General features: G+C 36.9%; 1 protein-coding gene and 1 long non-coding RNA gene across 3 annotated transcripts in view; both read right to left on the reverse strand.

Annotated features, from left to right (window-relative positions):
- Positions 1 to 21,832, reverse strand: part of LOC119084123 — a 142,748-nt gene that overhangs the window by 38,778 nt on the left and 82,138 nt on the right. The gene's annotated exons all lie outside the window — the stretch shown is intronic.
- On the reverse strand, positions 1,098 to 21,615 carry LOC119084112 (phospholipid-transporting ATPase ID). Of its 2 annotated transcripts, none has more exons than XM_037193964.1 (23): positions 20,806 to 21,615; positions 20,666 to 20,724; positions 18,973 to 19,185; positions 18,745 to 18,837; positions 15,573 to 16,016; positions 15,427 to 15,510; positions 15,226 to 15,360; positions 14,904 to 15,152; positions 12,556 to 12,882; positions 10,648 to 10,814; positions 10,463 to 10,586; positions 10,222 to 10,395; positions 9,452 to 9,728; positions 9,239 to 9,391; positions 9,055 to 9,169; positions 4,469 to 4,633; positions 4,248 to 4,399; positions 3,939 to 4,162; positions 3,648 to 3,873; positions 3,400 to 3,503; positions 3,084 to 3,332; positions 2,894 to 3,013; positions 1,098 to 2,806 (listed from the first exon to the last, which is right to left on the reverse strand). In XM_037193964.1, exons 1-23 carry the CDS (start codon positions 21,344 to 21,346, stop codon positions 2,582 to 2,584), a joined length of 4,620 nt encoding a protein of 1,539 aa, XP_037049859.1. In that variant the 5' UTR covers positions 21,347 to 21,615; the 3' UTR covers positions 1,098 to 2,581. The 2 variants fall into 2 exon arrangements, with proteins under 2 accessions (XP_037049859.1, XP_037049858.1); XM_037193963.1 differs by having other exon boundaries at positions 9,019 to 9,169.

Here is a 21,832-nt window from a genome sequence, read left to right on the forward strand (position 1 = left end):
ATATGGACTACACAAAGCCAGGAATTACATTCAGTTAATTTTTTGTCTTGAAATACATTTAATAGTTGATGTAATTGATATAATTCAAATAGCAATCTCTTTGCCTTTCGATATCAACAACGTCATTCTCCACAATGGTATCCGGTTTTATTTTTAATTTCGCCAGCAAATATTTCATGCACTGATATGTTACCATTTCCCGCAACGTTGCGTTTCAAATATCCTATTCACATAACACAGTATAAAAATTCTGGTAGAAGTCTTGCTTGAAACAAGAAGTTAATTACGAGCACGACAAGAAATTTATCGAATTTAATGAAACTCGCTTCACTGCTGGCCCATTCGTATAATTTGTAGCATTTTCGTTTATTCCTCTCTATTCACATTTCTCTCTTTTGTCATTTGGAATAAGGCTTGATTTCCACTTCTCAAAAATGTACGCCATCTGAGAGACAAAATTGAATTTTTTTTAATTTTTTCTTTGTTTATTTGACAGTTTGCTTTCTCACGGCTCTCACATTGAGTACTTTTTATTGAGTGGATGCCATACATTAACATTAAAAAAGAGATCAATCATAGAAACGAAGAACCTTAGACAAACAAACTGCTTCATTTTATGTGTGCGGAACAGTAAGAGAATGTCAAGTTTGTGTCTCTTCGACCTAGGTTACCAGTCTTACAATTAGAAATATACAGAGGCATCGACGAGAATATCGATTTATATTAAGTCGTCTTGATCGATGGTTTTCTTTTAACGACGGGGCGACGTATACGTTTTGTTTTGATCAACACTTTGACTGAAGTCTCATCATGTAATGCCCTAAATACTTTTTCTTTTTTTGATTGAATCATTGAGATTTTCATAAAGATCGCTCTTTGACTTGAACTCAATTTTTTTTTTTTTTTATTCAGCGTACATTAATGAAGTATGTGATGCAATAAATAGAGTTTTTCTTTTGATACAGTTAATGATGTACATAATGTACACCGTCAGTTACACAACACGGACATTTAAAACGAACGCTACCGTTTATTGGGATAGAAAAAGTTGTTTTGGATGAAATATATTGTCAATTTACGACGGACTTTTTTATTAAATCTTAGTTACAAAGTTAGTCGGCAGAAGTTTCAGTATATGTCTAAAAATTGGAAAATGATGGATACATGCCATATGCGTCCAGCATAAGACCTGAGTGCTACTCTTTAAATTTACTCGAACGATTCGACGATTATGTAATTATCCATTAAAACACAAACTCTGCGGTACCAGCCGCTGAGAATAAGCCTAGTGCATTTTTTGTTCGTAGGTAACAAAACGACGATGTCTGAGAAGATGTGATGCCATCTCTAAGAAACAAATTTTATTTTTTAGTTATACATATTGAGAGGCCATAAGTAAATTATACGCGAAGATTGGTGTCGCATTACGACATTCGCAACAATTCACCAGTTTCACTAAGTAGAACAATTAGACAAGTAGATTGATTGGTCCACGTATCGGATGACCGTTTTCATTTGTATCTCGTCGGGGCACTGATAATACCATTCTTTAATGATAAATAGTCAAGGCATCCACATCAAGCTGCATTTGGGAAGGGTATGAGATCATACTGTCGAAGAGTTCAACCTTCGGCCAGTAAAATAACTCGCTGAGTTAAATCTTGCACTGAGTTGAATTCTTTTGCTGAGTTAAATCTTGCACTGAGAGCTCAATCTTTCACTGCGAGTTCAATCGTGCACTGAGAGTTCAATCTTGCACTGCATTAAATTTTGCGCTTGTGTTAAACCTTGCGCTGAGTTATAACTTTGCGTTGAGTCAAAACTTCCCTCTGAGTTAAATTTGCCTTGAGTCAAGACTTCGCTCTGAGTTAAAATTTGCCTTGAGTCAAGACTTCACTCTGAGTCAAAACATAGCGCTGAGTTAAATCTTGTGTTAACTTCCACACAAAATGAAGGCCAATCTGCTCGAAAAAAATGAGTCCTCCGAATTAGGAAATTGAATTATAACTAAAAAGCCTACAGCACCGATCTACTTAACTAAACAGACTTCTTCTTTCCTTTCGATGGTTGCCTCACTTCGAAACTGTATAAATTGATGGGAGTACGGTCAATCTACCAACGAGAAAAAAATACTGCTTTTGTGCTTTTAACCGTTATAGTCATCAAGGAGCTTACGCAGGCAGCGATTTAGTTTCTTATCGAAGTCATGATGAGCGGCAAAAAGTAAACCTAAGACAACCATTTAGTCTAAACCAAGTTAATTTCAACGGGAAAGATAGAAAACACTTACGGTCGATGACAATTCAATCACTTCAAATGTATGCAACTCTGCTTGAAGAACAAATGAAATGAACAAAGTAAAAACGGGAATCATCGGAAAGTTCCCGCGAACAAAACACTTAAACTAATGACATTCTATCCAACAGCAACTTAATTTAACGTAAAAGTAATTTAGAAACTAAAATCACAATTTGAAATCAATTATTATCATGCCTCACATCCTGATGCGTTAATATACTTCATAGCCACCACACGCGTAATAACAAAGGGCTACCCCAAACACTTCATCATCACACACTCTCTACAAATTAATCGTATCCAAATCCTGACATGGAGCTCTCGGACTGTTGTCACCGTCGTTCGAGCTACCGGCCGGCATCGTAGATGTACTGTGATTACTCTTATGACTGTCACCAGTATGATCGGTTGTATTATGCTTCTTACCGCCCAAACCAAGTGGAAAGGCAAAATCTTGCGGTAATTTTCGCATAATCTTGCCGGACGTAATGAGGCGACCGAATCCCTCCTGGAATGGGTTTAATTTTATTTGTTGGGAATTCGACAACTGACTTTGTGCGGTAAATGACAAAATCTAATGAAAGCAAAGCTTTACCTGATGAGCGAACGCATAGCCCGATCGTAGTGAACGCCGTGTACGTCGTGCTGATGGTGTACGAAGTACGTCTGTGCTTTGTCTGGACTTGATCTGGGCTAGTCGTTGTTTCATTTTGATCTGAAAATCGAAATCGCAAATTTTACATCAAATTGACCATCCGGTCGATGGTGATCATATCATCCCAAACCTTATCAGCTAAACTCGGTTTAACGTCAATGAAATAGAATCGCGATGCCATTACAGGTACCATTAGCGTTAGAACGGTTATGACGGTTGTACACCAAAATGTCGCTTCTCGCATCGCCTGCGTTAGCGAACCGACGTATGGGCCACCGATTACATAATTGTAGAAATAGTCCAGTACAAAATAGGTGAGTACGCTACCCCAAATGGTGATGTGATTGAATATTGTCCAATATGTTGTGTCGAGTGCAATCTGATGGGAGAATTTTCATTAGGAAATTTCAATCAATTTGGTACGGTCGTAAAGTTGCGTAACATACTTGGGCAGTGTTATCTAAAATTAGGATTGTGGCTACTACAGATGCTAATGTCATATGGTCGCTGAGGGTGTAGCCATTCGGTGACATACCATCTTTGTATGTACCTAATAGGAAAAACATTTTTTAGTGAATTGGTCAATCAGCATTTTGACACCAGTTGTGACTCTATGTTATCCCAGCAAATCTTAGGAATACTAGTCCACGTAGCCGAGTAAAATTATCACTTTCTACAGACAAAGATCACTTACCGTAAGGAATTAGGAACAAAACTAATGCACTAAACACTCCATGCAGTACACTTTTGATGAATTCCGTTGTATTGAACAGGGCATTGGTCAATCCTGGTGTGTACAATTTCGGATATTCAATACTCAATTTATCGGAAACATCACATTCGAATATTCCAAGCGCTAGCACCGGCAGTGCTGTATAGAATAGATTGTAAACGGAAATGTACATCGGATCGAACACCGTCTAGAAGAAGGAAAGACTCAATTGGTCGACTGAGTTGTTGATGAAAGAAAGTATTCGATCGTTACCTGCGCACTGAAACCGCAAAAGAAGGCATACCAGAAGTGGCACAGTGTGAATGCAAAATTTTTGTAGAAAAAATATCGCAAAAATTTGCACATTCTGAAGTAGCTCCATCGACCGTGTACTAAAAGCAGTCGTTCTAAATACTTAAATTGGGCTATCGAATAGTCACTGGCAAGAACTGCTTGCATGCCCTCCTGGCCGGATATACCAACACCAATGTGAGCCGCTGAAATGACATAAAATAATTGAAAATATGTTCCTGCCTATCACAAAACGGGGCAAGACTTTGAAATCTCTGGAACAAAATTTACCTTTGATCATTGACACATCATTAGCACCATCACCTATAGCCAATGTGACAGCGTTCTTAGCCCGCTTTATCAGTTCTACAACCATCGCTTTTTGAAGTGGAGTTACTCTACAACAAATGACAGCTTTACATTGTGACGCTATGTCTAGGAACCTATTTAATAAATGAGAAAAAAAAGGTCAGACGATCCGATCATTCGTAGCCATCGTGCGATGGGTTTACCTATTTTCTAATTCAGACGATAAACAGTAAACTAATGAGTGACCATTGACAACGATTGCAAATCCGGTATTTTCTTCGACATCGTCCCCAGCGCCAGTGGCACCGTTTTCAACTGTCTGCTTTTCCGGATCTTTTTCATTCTCATAGATTTGATCGATGTCAGCACTAAAGTCGAATCGAATGGAAGAAAAGGAAATATTTTTTCAGCTATGGTGTCTAAGGGTGTTTAATAGTGATTGTACAAGCCACAGAAAACATTTCAGTATGCACCATTCCCACTACTAATGCTGTAGACTAATTTAAAAAAAAAAGATTAAAATTGTGCTCAGTGAAAGAAGTGAGACGAATTCCGTACAAGAGAATTACTTGGTTAATGATTACAGTAAAGTCTCCGATCAGTAAATTCTGTGTGTTTTAGAGCTAAAAAAAACTGTGTAATTCAGTGATCCACTCTACAACTTACAGTTTGATTGCGGAAATGGACAAAAAATATTTCGCGAGAAGCAAATTTCCGTAGCCGGTCGAATTTCGTCTATATACTTTATTCATTAGGCAGGCTCAAAACATAAAAGATATGAAACATGAAGACGCGGAAGCACATTATTATATCAATCGAGGTGAAGTACGACGGAGAGAGCTAGTTTGTTATGAAACAATAAACGGTCCACTGAACCACATATTACTGAGCTTAGGATAGGATAGGACAATTGGATAGAATCCGCAAGGAGTTGGACACGATCAGCTGTACTTGCTTATAATCACTAGTTTATGCCTTGGATGAATGCTCCAGTCCGAAATGTGGTTCAGGCGAGCGACTTCCTCCGGGTCTTCATTTATAAACGCCAAACAGTTGCACGGGAAGTGCTCAGCTGTTTCAATCTCTACGCATTTGGCGCAACTAGGGTTACACACAGTTTAATGCACAGTGTCATGTGAGGATGTCAAAGAAGGAGCAGCCTCTGAGGGCATTCAGGGGGGCTTGGCTGTCTGTGAAGATATGAAGAGGCTCAACTTCATCGCTTACACTTGGGACAGCTACCCAACAAGCCTGATACGTCTGACAGAAAAACAGTGACAAATTTGCCTAGCGTCTGAAGAGCTGTTCTGACGGCCCATCAGAAAACCAGACAGCTACCAGCGGATAAACGGTAGTTCCTTCTTGTCAGTCTTCATGACAACGAAAAGAAAACTTGAAGATTGCTCGAAACCTATAGTCTGACGCAGCGAATTATTCTAATGTTCTATCACATATTCATCTGTTACCTATAATGACGACAAAAATAATGACCAGCTCTGGGTAATATGGTCCTTTATATAGTCAAATGAATGTTTAAAAAAATTGAAGTACAAGATTTGAAATCGACAGACTAAAAATACTTTGATCCGATAATAGTACTGGTCATATGCCTGCCGTCTGTATCAGGTTAAGGGGCCCTCACAACACACAAAAGTAAAAGTCGTAGAGCAACTGTTACTGTATCGGTTAGTGTAATAATATACGTTTCAAACCGTAGCCTTATTAGGTGGCCCTCGGTTTAAATGGCATGATGAGCACCGACAATTTGATAAAATTATTTTGTGGATGGAAAAATGGTACGAAAATAATTCTGAGCAGAGATCAGCTAAGTTTGAAAAAGCAACAGACAATTTTACACACACAAACACTGTACGAACATCCATTGAACACAGAAACAAAAAATAGTATTTTACATGACTAGGGATGAAAAGTAGAGTTTTCGTGTGCACTTTGTTGATCCGAGGCGTCAATAAACACACGAAAACGAGACTTTTCATTACTATCCCGAATTTTGTAATGGATTTTACATGTTGAGGGCGTCGAAAGTAGTGCTTGAAAGATGAAAAGTACGGTTTTCGACGCATGTAACATGTAAAATAAATTTTAACAATCTAGAAAGCGGTAACAACAGTTTTCTGCGATAAAGCCAAACCAAAAAAAAAAAATACTTAAACTATCGATACGATTTCAATAAAGGGTGTGAAAAGCAGACGTAATAGAGAGGTCCATTTGTACACGATAAATATTTTACGTAGAGTAATAATACATCTTATAATAAAAATATCAATATTTGCCCAAAATCCTTTCCGTAATCCAAAATTACTTAAATTTTCGAAATTAAAACAAAAAATTAATTTAACCAAAAAAGGTAACGTCGTTTTCTGTAGTAGTGGTGTGTAGATGAATTAAAATTGTTCCAATTGATTGTTATATTACAATAAAACGAAATATTTAATTAGATTTTCAATTTACTCTACGGTGTGTAAAAGTGTGTATTGTGTGTTGTCGTAGTTAGTACATTTTTTGTGTCGCTGTTGTGAATTGCAGACAATTGTTTTTTATGTAATGACGAAACGGTAAAATCCACTTTGTCCTCCTTTACATTTATCGAAAAATAGTTGGTCCTTGCATGAACATTTTTGGTCCTGTCAGATTGAGATTTAACGCTATTATATCAACGAGTAATGGTGAATTTTCGCCGAGTGCAGCGAATAAGATTTGCCTTCGTTTTTTTTTCAATTTATAGCTCTATTGTGTGGTCAATGTATTCACGTTACTGATCACACTTTGACCTTATCCTGTCTAATTCAAATTCCGTTAAAAACATTCATTGCCAGTGGCACGCGAAAGTTGGCCTTTACTTAGCAGTTTAACTCATTTAAGAAATGATTTATTGCATGAAAATTGTTTTTGGTTAATTTTTCATGGATTCCTTTGAAATATTCAACTTTCGCATGGGAAAGAAAATAAACAAGAGTACATTGGATGCTGCTACGTACCTCATTAAGATGTATCGGTGCTTAGCTAAAATTGTAGTATACATTTGCGTGTCTCATATCTCATTTTTGTGATGATTTCTATTCATCAGAATACTTTTTGAAAAATGTAGGACCGCAATAACGACCAAGAATTTTCATAAACTGCTCATTGTTCTAAGAGCTGGTCAAACTGCTGAAACCAAGTCTATTTTCTGTCGAAAGCTAACACATTCGTGGTCGTTATTGCGGTCGCACATTTCTGAAAAAGGATTCTTGTGGAAAGATATCATCAAAAGTAGGCTAACATCCAGTATTTAAAAAACGCCCAAATGTATGCTTTTCAGCAAAGAACCGATGCCTCTTGTTTTTGCCTGTTTTTGGCCAAGTGTAGTTGTTTATCTCACTTTCGGCTCTGACATACAAACTCTACCCGTGTCGAAAAAAAACAGTTATCGAAGCTTGTTGCTCGAAAAACCCTCGAATGAGTTTGCTTTTATCACAAAATTGTTACTTCACGTAATGAATCACTTTCGCGGGATCCAAAGTTATCTACTATTTTCACACGAAAGGCTTCTTCCCTAAGCCTAACAAAAAATGGGCCAATGATTTGCTCAAAATGGACCGAAATCTTATTAGAAGGGTAGTAGGAACGATTGCCGCAAGTTTCTTCAACTAAGACGCAGGATGCTCGGAGACTACGAGGTGGTTCCTTCGGAAATTGCTGCAATAGGACCTGACAACTTAGACAAGTTCTTATCGGCAACAGGAAGGCTGCCATGATTTACATGATGATCGGGAATGGAAACAAAGGATCAACAGATCTGTGTTTCGAGACCTTAAACTGATAAATCTAATCTACAATTTTGTTACTAGGTTAAGTAGATCGGTTATGTGCGGAGGGAAACAGAACGAACTAAGTTGAAGGAGTAGAACCAGTGTCTATGCTTCATTGATGACAGCGAATACTTTCATCCGAGTTTCCTGAAGAGATAATGAAACTTAGAACTCGGAACACTTGGATGACTAGAAGGGGTAGAGAACTGAAAGCATGGTTAACGAACAGTACGGATTATTATCTTTGGAAAAAAACGCTAACTGATGTGAAGCTCTACCCGTTGAAATACATCTATCTTTTAATAGTTTTGTCCTACAGAGCAAGTGCAAATAACAGTAAATTTATCTCCTCTTAATCTATCTGATTTGTTTTCAGACTCTTTCACGTAAGGCAAATGAAACTGTTCGATTGGATTTTTAATTCTTTGTTGTGCAGAGCCTTTTTTTAATTCAAATTAACTCTTCACACAGTCAATCATTTGTTTAGGACATTCAATTACTACGAGGATAAGTTGTCTATTATACAACCAGACACTAACTGAAGAAATGAAATGAGAAATTCTTTTTGTGCAAAAATGATATCATTCTCTTTGGAAGCGAATAATAGCTGGCGAGCGGATGAAATATGAAATGAGTTCGACTATACATCGTTGATGGAGTCGTTACGATCTATTGAATTTGGAATTTACTTGCATTATTGTATGACTATAGAACATAAAAAGGTAAGGGAACACCAAAATTCGAATAAATTTACATAAAGGAGGCGTCATTCTCTTTGGCATGCAATTGACATTGTAGTTTACAAAACTAAAATTATAAATCAAAAATAAAATAAAAAATTTAAGGAAATCATGGTTCTTAGTTTGGGAGGTAAAATAAGAAAGAAATAAATAAAAAAAAAATAAAGAAAGAGAAACGTTGACGTAAGGATGCCTCTCTACCTGTCTGGTGCACCCCTAATATGTTTTGTGTCCCACCTAAATGTTACAACCGATATGGCAGGCGGAGCGGGACTATTTATGTTGATTGTTGGTGCCGATGACGTTGAATGCGAGCCATTCGTTGACAGCGCAAAATTGTTGGTTTGCATATCTGTGGCGGTAAGTTTTTTTTTTATTTAAAAAAAATTTCAAAATTCAAAAAATAAAAAGATTTATTTACTTGGCGGATGGTAGGTATTGACTATTTTCACTGATTCCTTAAACTTTCTAAGTTGCTTCTCCACTTCGTCTAATGTGGTTCCATCAACCACAAAGACATCGACTAGATCATCGGTTAATAATTGACACGAATAGCCAATATTTATTGCCGTTTCTGATAGAAATTTGAATTTCAGACAACAAAGAACAAACTCAAATCATCATCATCATGTACCTTGCTTATCACCCGTAAGCACCCATATCTTAATCCCAGCCATTTGTAAATTTGCTATTGTCTGTGGAACGCCATCCTGCAATTTATCTTCGATTGCAGTCACACCAACCAATTCCATATCACATTCGATTTCATCGTACAGCGTGCCCAGTTTATCTTCTCGGCCATCCAGCGATAAGGCAGCTTCTTGTTGTCGCAGTCGCCATGAATTGAAAAATTCACCATCGATGACACGTTCGGCAAGGACAAGCGTTCGTAGACCTTCGCCGGCGAATTTCTGTTGTGAATGAGCATTTTGTCGGGGTTAAAATTTAGACTAACGACAGTTGAGTTGACTTAGACATGAATTTTCAGATTTTTACTTCAAATCTGTCAGGTCAACCTGAGTGACAATTTTAAAATAATTTTCGATGTAACAGAGTTAAGCCAAATCTAAGTTTTTGTGCATCATCTACATGGCAAAAATCCCGTCAAAACAGTTTCAGGTCAACATGATACCTCTCAGGTCAATAGTTATTTGTTCAACGAGGGAAAAAAAAGGTCGAAATTGCTTTTAGAGGTTGTTGTTCATGACCAGAGCGTAGCGAGTGCCATAAGTCACTCGAGAAAATGCAATTTCTAACTTTTTTCTTGAGGTAAACATACTATTTTTCACAACAAGTCTCAGCGGAGGGGAGACCTGATAATTCTAGGTTCACCTGACTCGTTCACGTCTCGGCTTGAATTTCGTTAAAAAATCTAAATTTTTTTTTGACTTAGTCGATACTCACGTTTAAATGTTCTTGCGTACGCTGCTTCAATTCATATTGATTTGGTCCCAGTCTATCGTATACCACATTGTCAGCTCCCTTGCAATACAACACAATTTTATTGTTTCGTCGCACGATGACCGACATTCTTTTCCGAACGTTGTTAAAATCTAAAATGTTTAAAAGTTCATATTCCTGCAACGAAACCGGAAATCCGTTTAATTTTTCCATTCAAAATTTCGGTTCAATTTGTTAGATTTACTTCAGTTCTGCCTCTAACATCAATTGTTATGGTGTTGGGGGTGCGATGTCTGAAGACAAAACCGAAATTTCTTGCCGCCGATACCAAAGCTGATTCATCTGGACTTTGAGCTTGATATTCCAATCTGAAATTTTAGCATGACAATTTTCCATTCTTCATAAAATCACACAGCAAAAGACACCAACCTTCCGTCTTTTATCTCCGGCATTACGGTGTGACACAGAGCCAATAGACGAAAAAAGCTATGCGCATGTGACTCATCCGATTTCACTGCATCCATTAACGTTTGATCGTACCACTTAAAGTCTGGCTCGAATTCCGGATTGTAGGAGAAGTCTAACGGTTGCATGCCCTAAAAATGGTTCGAAGTTCGGCGTTAAAACTATTTCAAAGTCCTAATATGGAGAAAAAGAGCGAATTGAGAGGCGCCATAAAAGAAAATCTGTGCGGACGAATCGAGAGAGAAAATAGCGTATAAACTGCGCTCTTTTGGTTCATTTTGCTTGTTAGCAGAAAGATTATGAACGTGGCGTGGAAAAGAAAATTGTCTGGCGTTGGTTGTGTCGTTAGACTTGCAAATAGTTCTGAGTTAGAACGAAGCTTAATCATGCACAAGAAACTTTCGACGGGGTTGAAGGCTCATTACTTTCGAGCAGGGAGTACAGACAACAGAAGATAGCATCTAATCTTAGCAGTGCCTAAAAATGCTCACATTCCAAACTCTTATTATTTATCGTTTTCAGTAAAATTAAGACATCGCTTTGCGTCAGATGGTGTTTCAGCTGGTCCACTCATAAATTTGGTCAAATGTGTGCACCACTACCACGCGTGTGTGTGTGTAAATACTTCACTCGAAAAAAGATGTACAAGCAGTTTTGTATATAAGAGTGGTCCTGATGAAAAACAGCTGATAATATGTCTGAATTTCACTGACATCGACTGTACTAAAACTCTTTGAATATCTTCAAATGGTGGGATAATGACAAGATGTTTTGACTCGAGTACTGTTCGAAATACGTTAGAAACTTCGCGTTGCGCAGACTTTTGTAGCCCTAAAATTAGGAAAAATGTCTAAGCTCTCGAGAGTAGCAACTGTAAAATTATGAATCCTTCTCACGAACACGACACAAGTAACACCACTTTAATACTAAGATATAGGACCAAAGCGTAAGCTCAGTAAAAACTTTTAAAAGTACGTGAAGCCCTGATGGAAAAACCGATTTTCTTCCCTAGAGCAAAAACTTATCGATTTTGAATGGAAAAAATGTCCAATGCTTGTGACTACTAGACTCCTTTGAATTTCCATCACTCTTAAATTTTGTTCATTTTTCAGGCAGTTACAGTCAGCCAAATTGATACCTTCATTTGCTTCAGGCTGGTCCGCTCATATAAACTCACTGTTTACAGGGATGTTAAAGTCACATATACCCGCGTGGGAGAGGTAGAACTGAATGAACACTTATCAGCAGTGTTATTGTATGATGGATCAGCTGGTAAAACAGCTGAAGCAGATGAAGCCCAAATCTGATTGACTTTAACTGTATTTTAGGAATGCAGTCGCTAAAACCGACATCAAAAGTGCATGTAATTTTGGCACAAATTACGCTGAAGTCAATTCCCTAGTAATGAAGTGTTTCTGAGGCTTTTCTCACATATAGCAGGTAAAGGAAAGTAATGCTGTTAATCAGCAGAACTTTCTTCGTGCGAACTACCAAATCATTCAAAATTTTGCAATATTTTCGTTCATTTAAGACAGCAGAAAGTCTGAACTCTCCCCAAATCTATGAACCAGACAAGGTTCTGGCAATATGATTCTATGGATATTTGTAATGGTGTAGTCACAGAACATGAAGTAACATTCAGGTGCGTTTCCCCTTAAGCGTATCACACGAAATGACTTGAAGACACAACAAACGAATAAAAATTGTGTAAGTGATGATCGACCATTTTTTACCTACAGGCATTAAGGGGGCATTAAACGAGGGTTGACAAAAAACAAAGCCAAAACAATAGAACAAGCAATAGGAAACAATTAAATACAAATTAAATTAAAACAAAATATTTAAGATTTTAAATAAAAACTCATGCATTACATGCATCACATTTCCTTGTTGTTCACTGCTAAATGTGTGCGACGCATTCAAATTATTGTGATGTGTATCATTTGAATCGATATTGAAATGCAATTTCTTTTTGGTTTTGTGTGTGGTATTTGGTGATGATTGAATTTGCTCTTGTCGCTGTACATTCCGATGATGATCGTGCTCATCGTCGCCGTCATTACAAAATGATAGCTGATCGTATGTGCAACGTTTTTTTGCTTTTGCTTTAAAATGAATCGTCGATTGTGGTGTACTTTGGCCGGGTGGCTCTTCGGAATTCAATAAAATTGATGTTGTGTGATTGTTGAATGTGTTTTGCTATAAAAAGTAAAAGAAAAACACTCACGAAATAGGACAAACAATACGAAAAACAGAAAAGGATGATGTTATTTTGGTGTGTTTTAATTAGTGTTGGTGCAGTGAAACAAGAGTATAATTTAGGATTTTTTTGTTAAATCGGTATATCAGTAGCACTCAATCAGTGTAGGTTTTACTTAAAATTTGCGGATCCAAAAGTTTTTCTTTTATTGAGGTGGTCATTTATAGTCGATTACATCGGATGCTACGAACGTAATTCATTACATAAGGTTATGATAGCGTAGTTATTAGTTGCAAAGCTCACCTCCGGCTCGGATATACTTATCAAAAAGGCATTTACCGATGCTTGTTGATCAAAAACACACGAGTCACTTTACAAGTATTTCAAAGTTGTTTCCGAATTAATGAATTACGTAGCAGCAAGCAATGTATTCTGGTTTAATGTCTTCCTCATGCGAAAGTTGAATATTATTAAGAATATAGCGTAAAACTAAACGAAAATATTCTTTGTGTAACAAATAAATCATTTTCCCAGAGAGCAAGCTGCTTTGTAATGGTCAACTTTCACATGGGGCAGGTAATAACGAATTTTACGGATTCTCTGTAGAATGGGTATCGACCTGTTCGTTTTGTTTTATGACACGTTGCCGGTTATTGTGACTTGTCAACTTTAGGCACACCGGAAAGTGCTAAGGGAGTCGAGGAATACCTCCAAATAAATTTCTAAAAATGACAATTTTGACTTTTGATTTTTAGACATTTATTTGGAGGTATTCCTCGACCCCCTTAGCACTTTCTGGCGTGCTCAAAGTGACTGCTCGAGCATTATCCCCTTCGTGTCAATAATTCCACGATGCAAACGTTAACAGGTTTAAAAGTCAGTCGAAATCAGTCAAATGGTCCCGAAATTATATCGGAAAAGTATTTGTAGTGTCATTGAAACCAAGTTTGGGTCTAAGATTGCTTTAGATTTTTACAAGCTTACATGCATTACTTATACCACGAACCCTGTATGAAGACGTATAAACGCTGTACAGTGCGTTTATATAGCTGGACCAGTTGGTAAAACAGCTTATGCAATCTTAAACAAAACTTCGGTTGACAAAAAATTGCATCACGATAGCGCTGGTCGCTTTCTTTTTCTTTTTAGGAAAGAGGAACTGCGTCAATAACTCTGCCGTTCATAATCCTTTTTTTAATTCGTCTTATTCCTCAGAGAATTTTTTTTAAGCTGAAAACTTATCAGAACTTTGCGTTCTGAAGAAAATTGCTTTTCGGCTGGATAGTTCGTTATTCATGATTCATTAAAAAAACTGACACCTGAGACTACAGAATCGCGACCCACTCTGCATTTTTCAGTTTTCGCGAAAAAGTGAAATTTGACATGGTTCCTGATTGAGAGTTGTTGTGGTTTGTAATTGTTCCCACATAAAATTCGCCTAACAATTGAAAATCTAGATTTTCTGATTTACGTGCACGCGACTTGCATTGAAATGTCGAAACACTTAATCTAGACTTTCATTTGTTGGTAACAACTCCTTACTCCTACAACTCCTTAATCAGAATCTATGTCGGATTTCACTTTTTCGCTAGTTTTCCGCGAAATTTTAAAACTTTGGTCTACAATGTATTCACCTTAAGAAGACACAATTTTTGATTTATCAGTTTTGAAAGTCACAGTCTATAAAACATAAACTGAAAACACTCATAATTGACTGGGAAGTGTGAACATCAATTACTTTTAAAGCTCTAAAATGTCTCTGTTTAAAACTGAAAAAGACCCACTGTACACTGCTTGAACGCGACTGATGTTCCGAAGATGCAAGAAAAGTTTGTTTTTGTTAATTTCAATCAATTCACATAGCCAATACGTCTACCGATAACCAAATTATTACAAGTTCTAGTTACAAAACAAAAACAAAAATCTTTTTTTCTTTTAAAACAATCAAACAAAAATGATTTGGGTGAAAAAAATAATGATTTTCCATTAATTGTTCAACTCTTTATACGCTAGCACTCACCTCCGTCACTTCGATTACTTCTCCCGTTCGCAAATCGATCACATCTCCATACGTTCGGCCATTAATACTGCACTTGTTAAAAGTCATAATATTTTGTGTTAATGTTCCGGTTTTGTCCGAGAAAATGTACTGAATTTGGCCGAGTTCCTCATTCAGCGTTGTTGTACGGGCTTTGGCCGGCGTTTTGGTCTTTTCGTAGTACATTTTCTCGTCCCAATTTATCAGGAACGATTGAGCGAAACGAATAACCTGATGAAAATTCGTAAAATGAAAAATTAGAAAATTGTCGGTGTGATAGGTGATTTGGTTGGGCAACACTCACTTCCACTGAGACATAGAGTGATATTGGCACAACAGTATTTAAAACGATTGCATATGAAAAGAATACGAGCAAACCAATAACGGTTGCACCTTGAAATGTTCCGCTCGGAATGATTTTCTCCCACGGCAAATACACCTGCAGGTCGGACATTTTTTTTTAAATTTAAGTGAAAGTAATGAATGCAAAGAGCTAACGGCTTACCTTAAAATATTGTCCTACAAGTCCTTCCCAAATAGCACACCCAACCGTACAAAATGCACAAATTGACAACAGAAAAAATACAATCTGCAAAACATAATCGCCAACGGTAAAGCTAACTGATAACAAAGTCTTAAAACATTCATTACCCCAATGATGATAAAATTCAATAGCCGATCGATGCTGGTACTCTTAAATTTTGTTTTCCCCGAATTCTGCATGAGTTTCGTGTCTTTGCCCGCAAATATCACTACTCCATAGCACCATTGTGTATTCCGTAGCACACAGCCACGCAACAGAATTTTCTCATTGTCCAGCGAATAGCGTTGATTTCGCCACAATAACGTGCCATCGAATCGATTCAGCAAATTGTTCGGCGGTTCACAATTGATTTCACCATTGAAATCCCACAGCAAATCGTCGCGTTGGCCCATTTCGGCGGTCTCGACGAGACACTGCTTGCATTTTAAATTGGTCTCACCGTCCAGTTCGGCTGTTTCGATGAAACACAAGCCATTCGGTTCGCTTGATGACAAAAGTAATATGTCGGCGGCAATGAACTGATTGTTTTCCATTCGGATTACATCGCCCACCTGACAAATGAAATGAAAATGGTGTGAATGTTGGTGGAATATTGCTTTGAAATATTGAATCAATAACAGCACTTTGGCCTAACCAAGTACGAAGCCGTGGTTTTTGTAGTGTAGGATGAAGGCAGAATTGACTAGGGACATTTCATAAAATATAAGAACATTTTAAAAAAATGTTTGGACTTTCATGATGGTCTAGAACCCTTATCTATCACCTCGGATGATTATGATTGACATGTTACATATACATGAAACGAGATGGGTCAGTTTTCGCAATAGATATGGGTTTTTCAGTACCCCAAATAAGGAACGATTTTTGGGAAAACAATTTCCATATTTTCTTGAATTCCAAAATATATTTTTGTGAAAATTTGGTAAAGAAAATTTTTGGAAAATGTAAGAAAATTCTGGAAAATTTGCGAAAATATGGAAGAAAATGACAGAAAAATAGTTCGTGTTTCCTGAGATTTTTCAAAGTTTGGGAAATGACCATTTATAGCATTCAACACTAGTTTCGAAAGAAACATTTTAATTTCAGCACTGGTGTCGAAATGAGTCTTATTTCAGCACTAGTGTCAAAGAATTCTCCCAATGTGTTACTCTACATAAAACGTACATTTTCCGGAAAAAAAATTTATTTTTTATTTTTTTAGAACTTGTGAATATCACTAAAATAATGTGGAAGGCGCTAAGGTTATTACCGGTTATGATTACCTTGAATATCGTGCTTAAAATCTTAAATTATTCATTAATTTTAAAATTGTAATAAACTCGCCACCAAGGGGTTGGATCGAAATATATTTTCAATCCGTCGATGTTATGTTTGCATAGCTAGCGATTATCGCCTAGAAAAAACATTGCACAGAGACAGAGGACAAGCATAATCACCATTATAATTCATAGCATAAATATTGCTACAAAAAAAAATCGCATTAGTCAGGGCTCATTAATACGTAGGGGATTTTTGATTTTTAGAAATTTATTTGGAGGTATTCCTCGACTCCCTTAGCACTTTCCGGTGTGCCTAAAGTTGACAAGTCGCAATAACCGGCAACGTCGTCGCTTGTGAATAGAACGGATTTATGTAGGGAATGCAATCCCGGTACCAATCCCGGTACAAGTACCGGAAAATCCCAGTCCCGAATCCCGGTATTGATCAAAAAATCCCGAGATTAGTACCGAAATTTAAAATCCAGTTTTCACTGACAAAAAAGTTTCGAAAAACTCACCTGTTGGAGGTAACTTTGTCTACAGGTAATCTACATTATCTGCCGCAGCTGTATTTTTTGCATGGGGCGCTACAGTTGTGGCAGCTATTGTATATTACCTGGAGACAAAGTTACCTGCAACAGGTGAGTTCGAATCTTTTTTGTCAGTGTTTTTTTTTATAAAATTTTGAAATCGATCAACTTGTATGATTCAAACTACTATGGCAATATAAGACAAACATTGAAACATAGGATTAATTAACGTTTTTCTCTTATGTCGTATTATTTGCAAACACAGAAAAAGACGTTTTTAAAACTACGATGGCTAGCAACGCACTTCACGCATGCATGATCATAGTGGTCGGCTGCAGAAAGTACTCTATTTTACATGGAAATATTTTTATAGTGTTCTACGTTTGTATAATACACTGTCCAGTTTCAGTACTCTATTTAGAGTATCATCCATGCTTGAAGTGTTTAAAATCTTTCTGGTGAGTGTCTGCTGCTCATCAAGCCAACTAGCGTTGAATCTGAACGTGCATTTCCGGCTTGCCGTTCCTTGCGTAGTAAAATATATTGTGGATTTAGGCGATATTTCACAAAACTGCCACTAATTGACGCTGTCGGAAAGTCGGTCTTCTGTCACTTCACACGATTTATATTTTCAAAGGCAGCGTGCTTGAAAATTTACATTACCTAACAAATCAATTAATTTTTAAATCACAAAGCACAAAAATTTGTGATTGTGACGACAACAAGTCCCACAACTTATACGTTCAAGATTGAACGATGATACGTTAAGTGCATTGTGAGCATTTTTCCAAAGAGAAAATTGAATTTACAATGTGACATCTACGCTGTTGCAAACATAAGTTAAAGTTACCCGGCCTTCACACAGCGACGTAAGTATCGAATTTCTTTAGTCGTGGTGTCAACTTTGATATTTAGAACAAAATAAATTCGATACGTGTTTCACTGTGAGTAAGCACACTTAACTGTACCATTAAAAAACTTAAAAAAATGAGAATAAAATGAAAATAATTTCTTTTACTGATAATTAATCCATATCTTTTCAGTACCGGAAATCCCGGTACTGGTACCGGTACTGAGTTTCTCAATCCCGAATCCCGGGATTCAAAAATCGGTACGGGATTGCATTCCCTAGATTTATGACGAAGCATTAGCAGGATCTATTTTTGAGAAACCTTTCGAGTTTTCTTGATAAAGAAAGTTTAATAAAAAGTAGTTTCAAGAAAGGAAAAGTTTCAATAAAGAAACCTAAAACTCATCACAACTCGTCGATTAACTTGGCATAAGTCAAATTTAGATTTAACAAGAAAATCCTACTTTCAACAGTTAAAGATAAAAATAAATATTTTCAGTGTTAATTACAAGGTTATTATTTCCACGGGTTCCGAATTATTTCAGTTATTCCATAAAATGACTCCAACACAGTAGTATGTCAATGAAATCACACACTTATTGATTCAACCATTAAAAGAAAAATATAAGAAAAAAATTACCTGAACACCTGACCACTTTTCATCGATTAATTTTCCATTTCTAAGCGTTTTCGATCGTCTATTATTCACCTGTGAATCGGACATATGCCGTTGCTGAAACATCGAATATTTTTTCATTATTTAAAAAAGAAATTCTCTAAAAAATTATTGTCAAATGTACACAATCGGAAATGTTACAATAAATTATGGGGCCGCATATAAATTAACGATTCCAATAATGATACTTACAATGTCATCGTAGGCATCTTTGACCGCTGTTAATGCCAATACACCAATTAGTGGTATCGCTGTGGTAATAGGAGTCAACGACGATATAGCTGGTATTAATTGCAGTAACAGCAAACACAAAAAATAGAAATTGGCAATACGTTGAAATTGTTCCAGTAAATTGAACGGTAAAAATGTTAGCCACGAGTATTTGGACGTTTTGATGTAGTTGTTCTATTGAAAATAATAATAATAATAATAACAGTTTTACTTGGAAACACTTCAACATCATCAAATGTGGCATAAAATATGCTTCAGCTGTTTTACCAGCTGGAACACTCACACAAACACTCTGTTTATACGTCTTTACAAAGATAGTTACAAGGAAGTCGTCACTGCAACCTAAACAAACATTTAGAGAATGATAGAATGGCTTGTAGAATGGGATAGAATTTCGCCCAGGACGAAATGTGCATTCGCTGCTACAAGGATGAGGAAACACCAATACACATTCTAACAGACTGTCCAGACTGGTTGACATTAACTGACATTTTAGAAGCTAGAAACGCAACAATAATTATGAATATCCCTGAGAAACATGATGTAGAATAGAGCTGAGTATAGGGTAAACAAAAATGCGCAAACTCTTATGCTGATTTATGCCAATTTCCATCTAAAATTGAAAATTTTGTTATTCAATTGGCAAGGGGATGTGTAGACTCTGACTCGAGGACGCTGCTCGAGCGTGATAATACCTATGATGTGCCAAAAATACTCTTTTAAATAACAAGGCTCGAGAGTATTTTAACAAGAGGATGCGTGTACCGAATATTTTATTGCCTACCCCATGTGAAAGCTGACCATTACATAGCAGTTTACGCCCTGCGAAAATGATCATTACATGAAGAATATTTTCGGTTCTCTACAAATCGATTAAAAACGATATGAAGCACCTGTTAGAGTCCGCGGTAATGAATTTTTATTTTGATGATTGGACACATGGCCCGACCGAGTTGCACACATCGTTTTTCTGGCGTGGGGTAATTTAGCACACTGTGCTAAAACAACGCATTTTTCGACTATGTAAAAGGAGAACTCGCACACGATTTTTCGGTACCAAAATTTTGTAAAGGAAGTCATTAAGTCGATGACATGGCTAAAAAGCATTTGAAGCATTTGAAGCATTTGACATCGTGTGCCAGATTACCCGATACCTTTTTCTCAAAAAAGTCAACGAAAACTTTACTTTTTGTCACTAAGTTGAGACTAGTACATTACGTCCTTGTTTGGACATTTGTATTTTGCCTAGAGGGAGGTTTGCAGCCCGAGCCGAAGGCAAGGGCTTTAATTCCTCGTGGCAAAATAACAATTTATATGGCTCTGTGTGCTAAAATGAACATTATGCATCAGCTCGGAGAGGGAGTATGTGTTTATCTTTGCATCGACTCATAATATATATTACTGTCATTTTTTCACGTCCACAGTCTCCAATATACATTGTTGGATCGAAAAAATAATTTGGCCAGACTATCATAATCCAAATTAAAGCTCTAATGCCTAACCGCATGCATTAACTGCATGCGATAACAGAACGATAACGAGCAAGATATTGCGGTCGTTGTAACGATAATGAGATATCAAAACTAATTTCATTTAATCTCAAATATACTAGCAATCTAAGTTCATTAAAATAATAATAAAAACCGGTACTCACTGCGTATTTAAATTGTGAATTATATTCTCTATTGTTAGCTCGAATTTTGCGTTCGTTTTCTGAAAATAGAAAAGTAAAATGTTTTTTAATCAATTTGATCAAAAAAATTAAAATTATTCTCATTGTCCATGAATTATTACCAACGTAACTAAAAGCACGAAAATACTTAGACGTAGTTGGTTGAGATGGTTTTTTGTCGGGAGGCACATCAGACTCCCATTGTCCTTGAGGCACTCTATTTAGCTTAGAATTATTTTTCCATACACCCAATTTACCCAGAACATTAATCAACGATTCTTTCAAGCCACTTGAATTATTATACCCTGCGGACGGCACATCGGCTACCGCACCATCTTTCGCACTACCCGAACAACTTGCATCGGTATTATCATTTAAAGTTCGTGGCAACACATTTAAATGTAGATCAACGACGTCACCAGTCTGGTCATCCGTATGATAGTTGACATTCGGTTCGGATCTCTGTTCACTTTTTGTTGATGTAAAGGAAGATGCAAAGCGGGACAAACTATTGCAGCTTTGTGTATGCGCTCTGGATGGAGTTGTTTTACTGCGACGATACCGTTTTCGTTTGTTCGCTAAGCTTTCTTCATCATCGGATTCAGAAGCTCCTTCAACCACTTCTAGATCGACTGTAGTTAAAGGTTTCCCGATATCAGACATTCTGACGGAATGTGGACTGGTCGACGTGAGTTGTTATTAGTTTGAGCGTAGTAAGTGGAAAGATGTAGACATTACAGTTTTTCATTTGTTTATTGTTTGTCACACTGAGCTTATTCTTAGTTTACACATTTCTTATGTAGTCAGTTCAAGACACTAGAACGATTATAACAGTTTATGCAAATGTCGCTAAACTGCTGACTTTTCCCAAGACTGGTCAAACTGTCACAAACATATCTATCTTTTATTGGAAGCCAACACATTCAGGCTCGTTATTGTCGTCTTGCTTATTTCAAAAAGGATTCTGATGAAAACGCATCGGCAAAAATAAAATACGAAACGCACAAATGTAGGCCACAATTTTAGCTAAGCATCGATGCCTCTTTTCAATAGATTAGTCGTGATACAGAATTAAAATTAGGAGTACTTTGAAAGGGACCTGGGCGCCGATTCTCGTGGTTTTAAGAATGTGCAACTTGACAGTTATAT

This window comes from Bradysia coprophila, unplaced genomic scaffold (genome assembly GCF_014529535.1).
Source record: "Bradysia coprophila strain Holo2 unplaced genomic scaffold, BU_Bcop_v1 contig_732, whole genome shotgun sequence".
Classification (NCBI taxonomy): Eukaryota; Metazoa; Arthropoda; class Insecta; order Diptera; family Sciaridae; genus Bradysia; species Bradysia coprophila.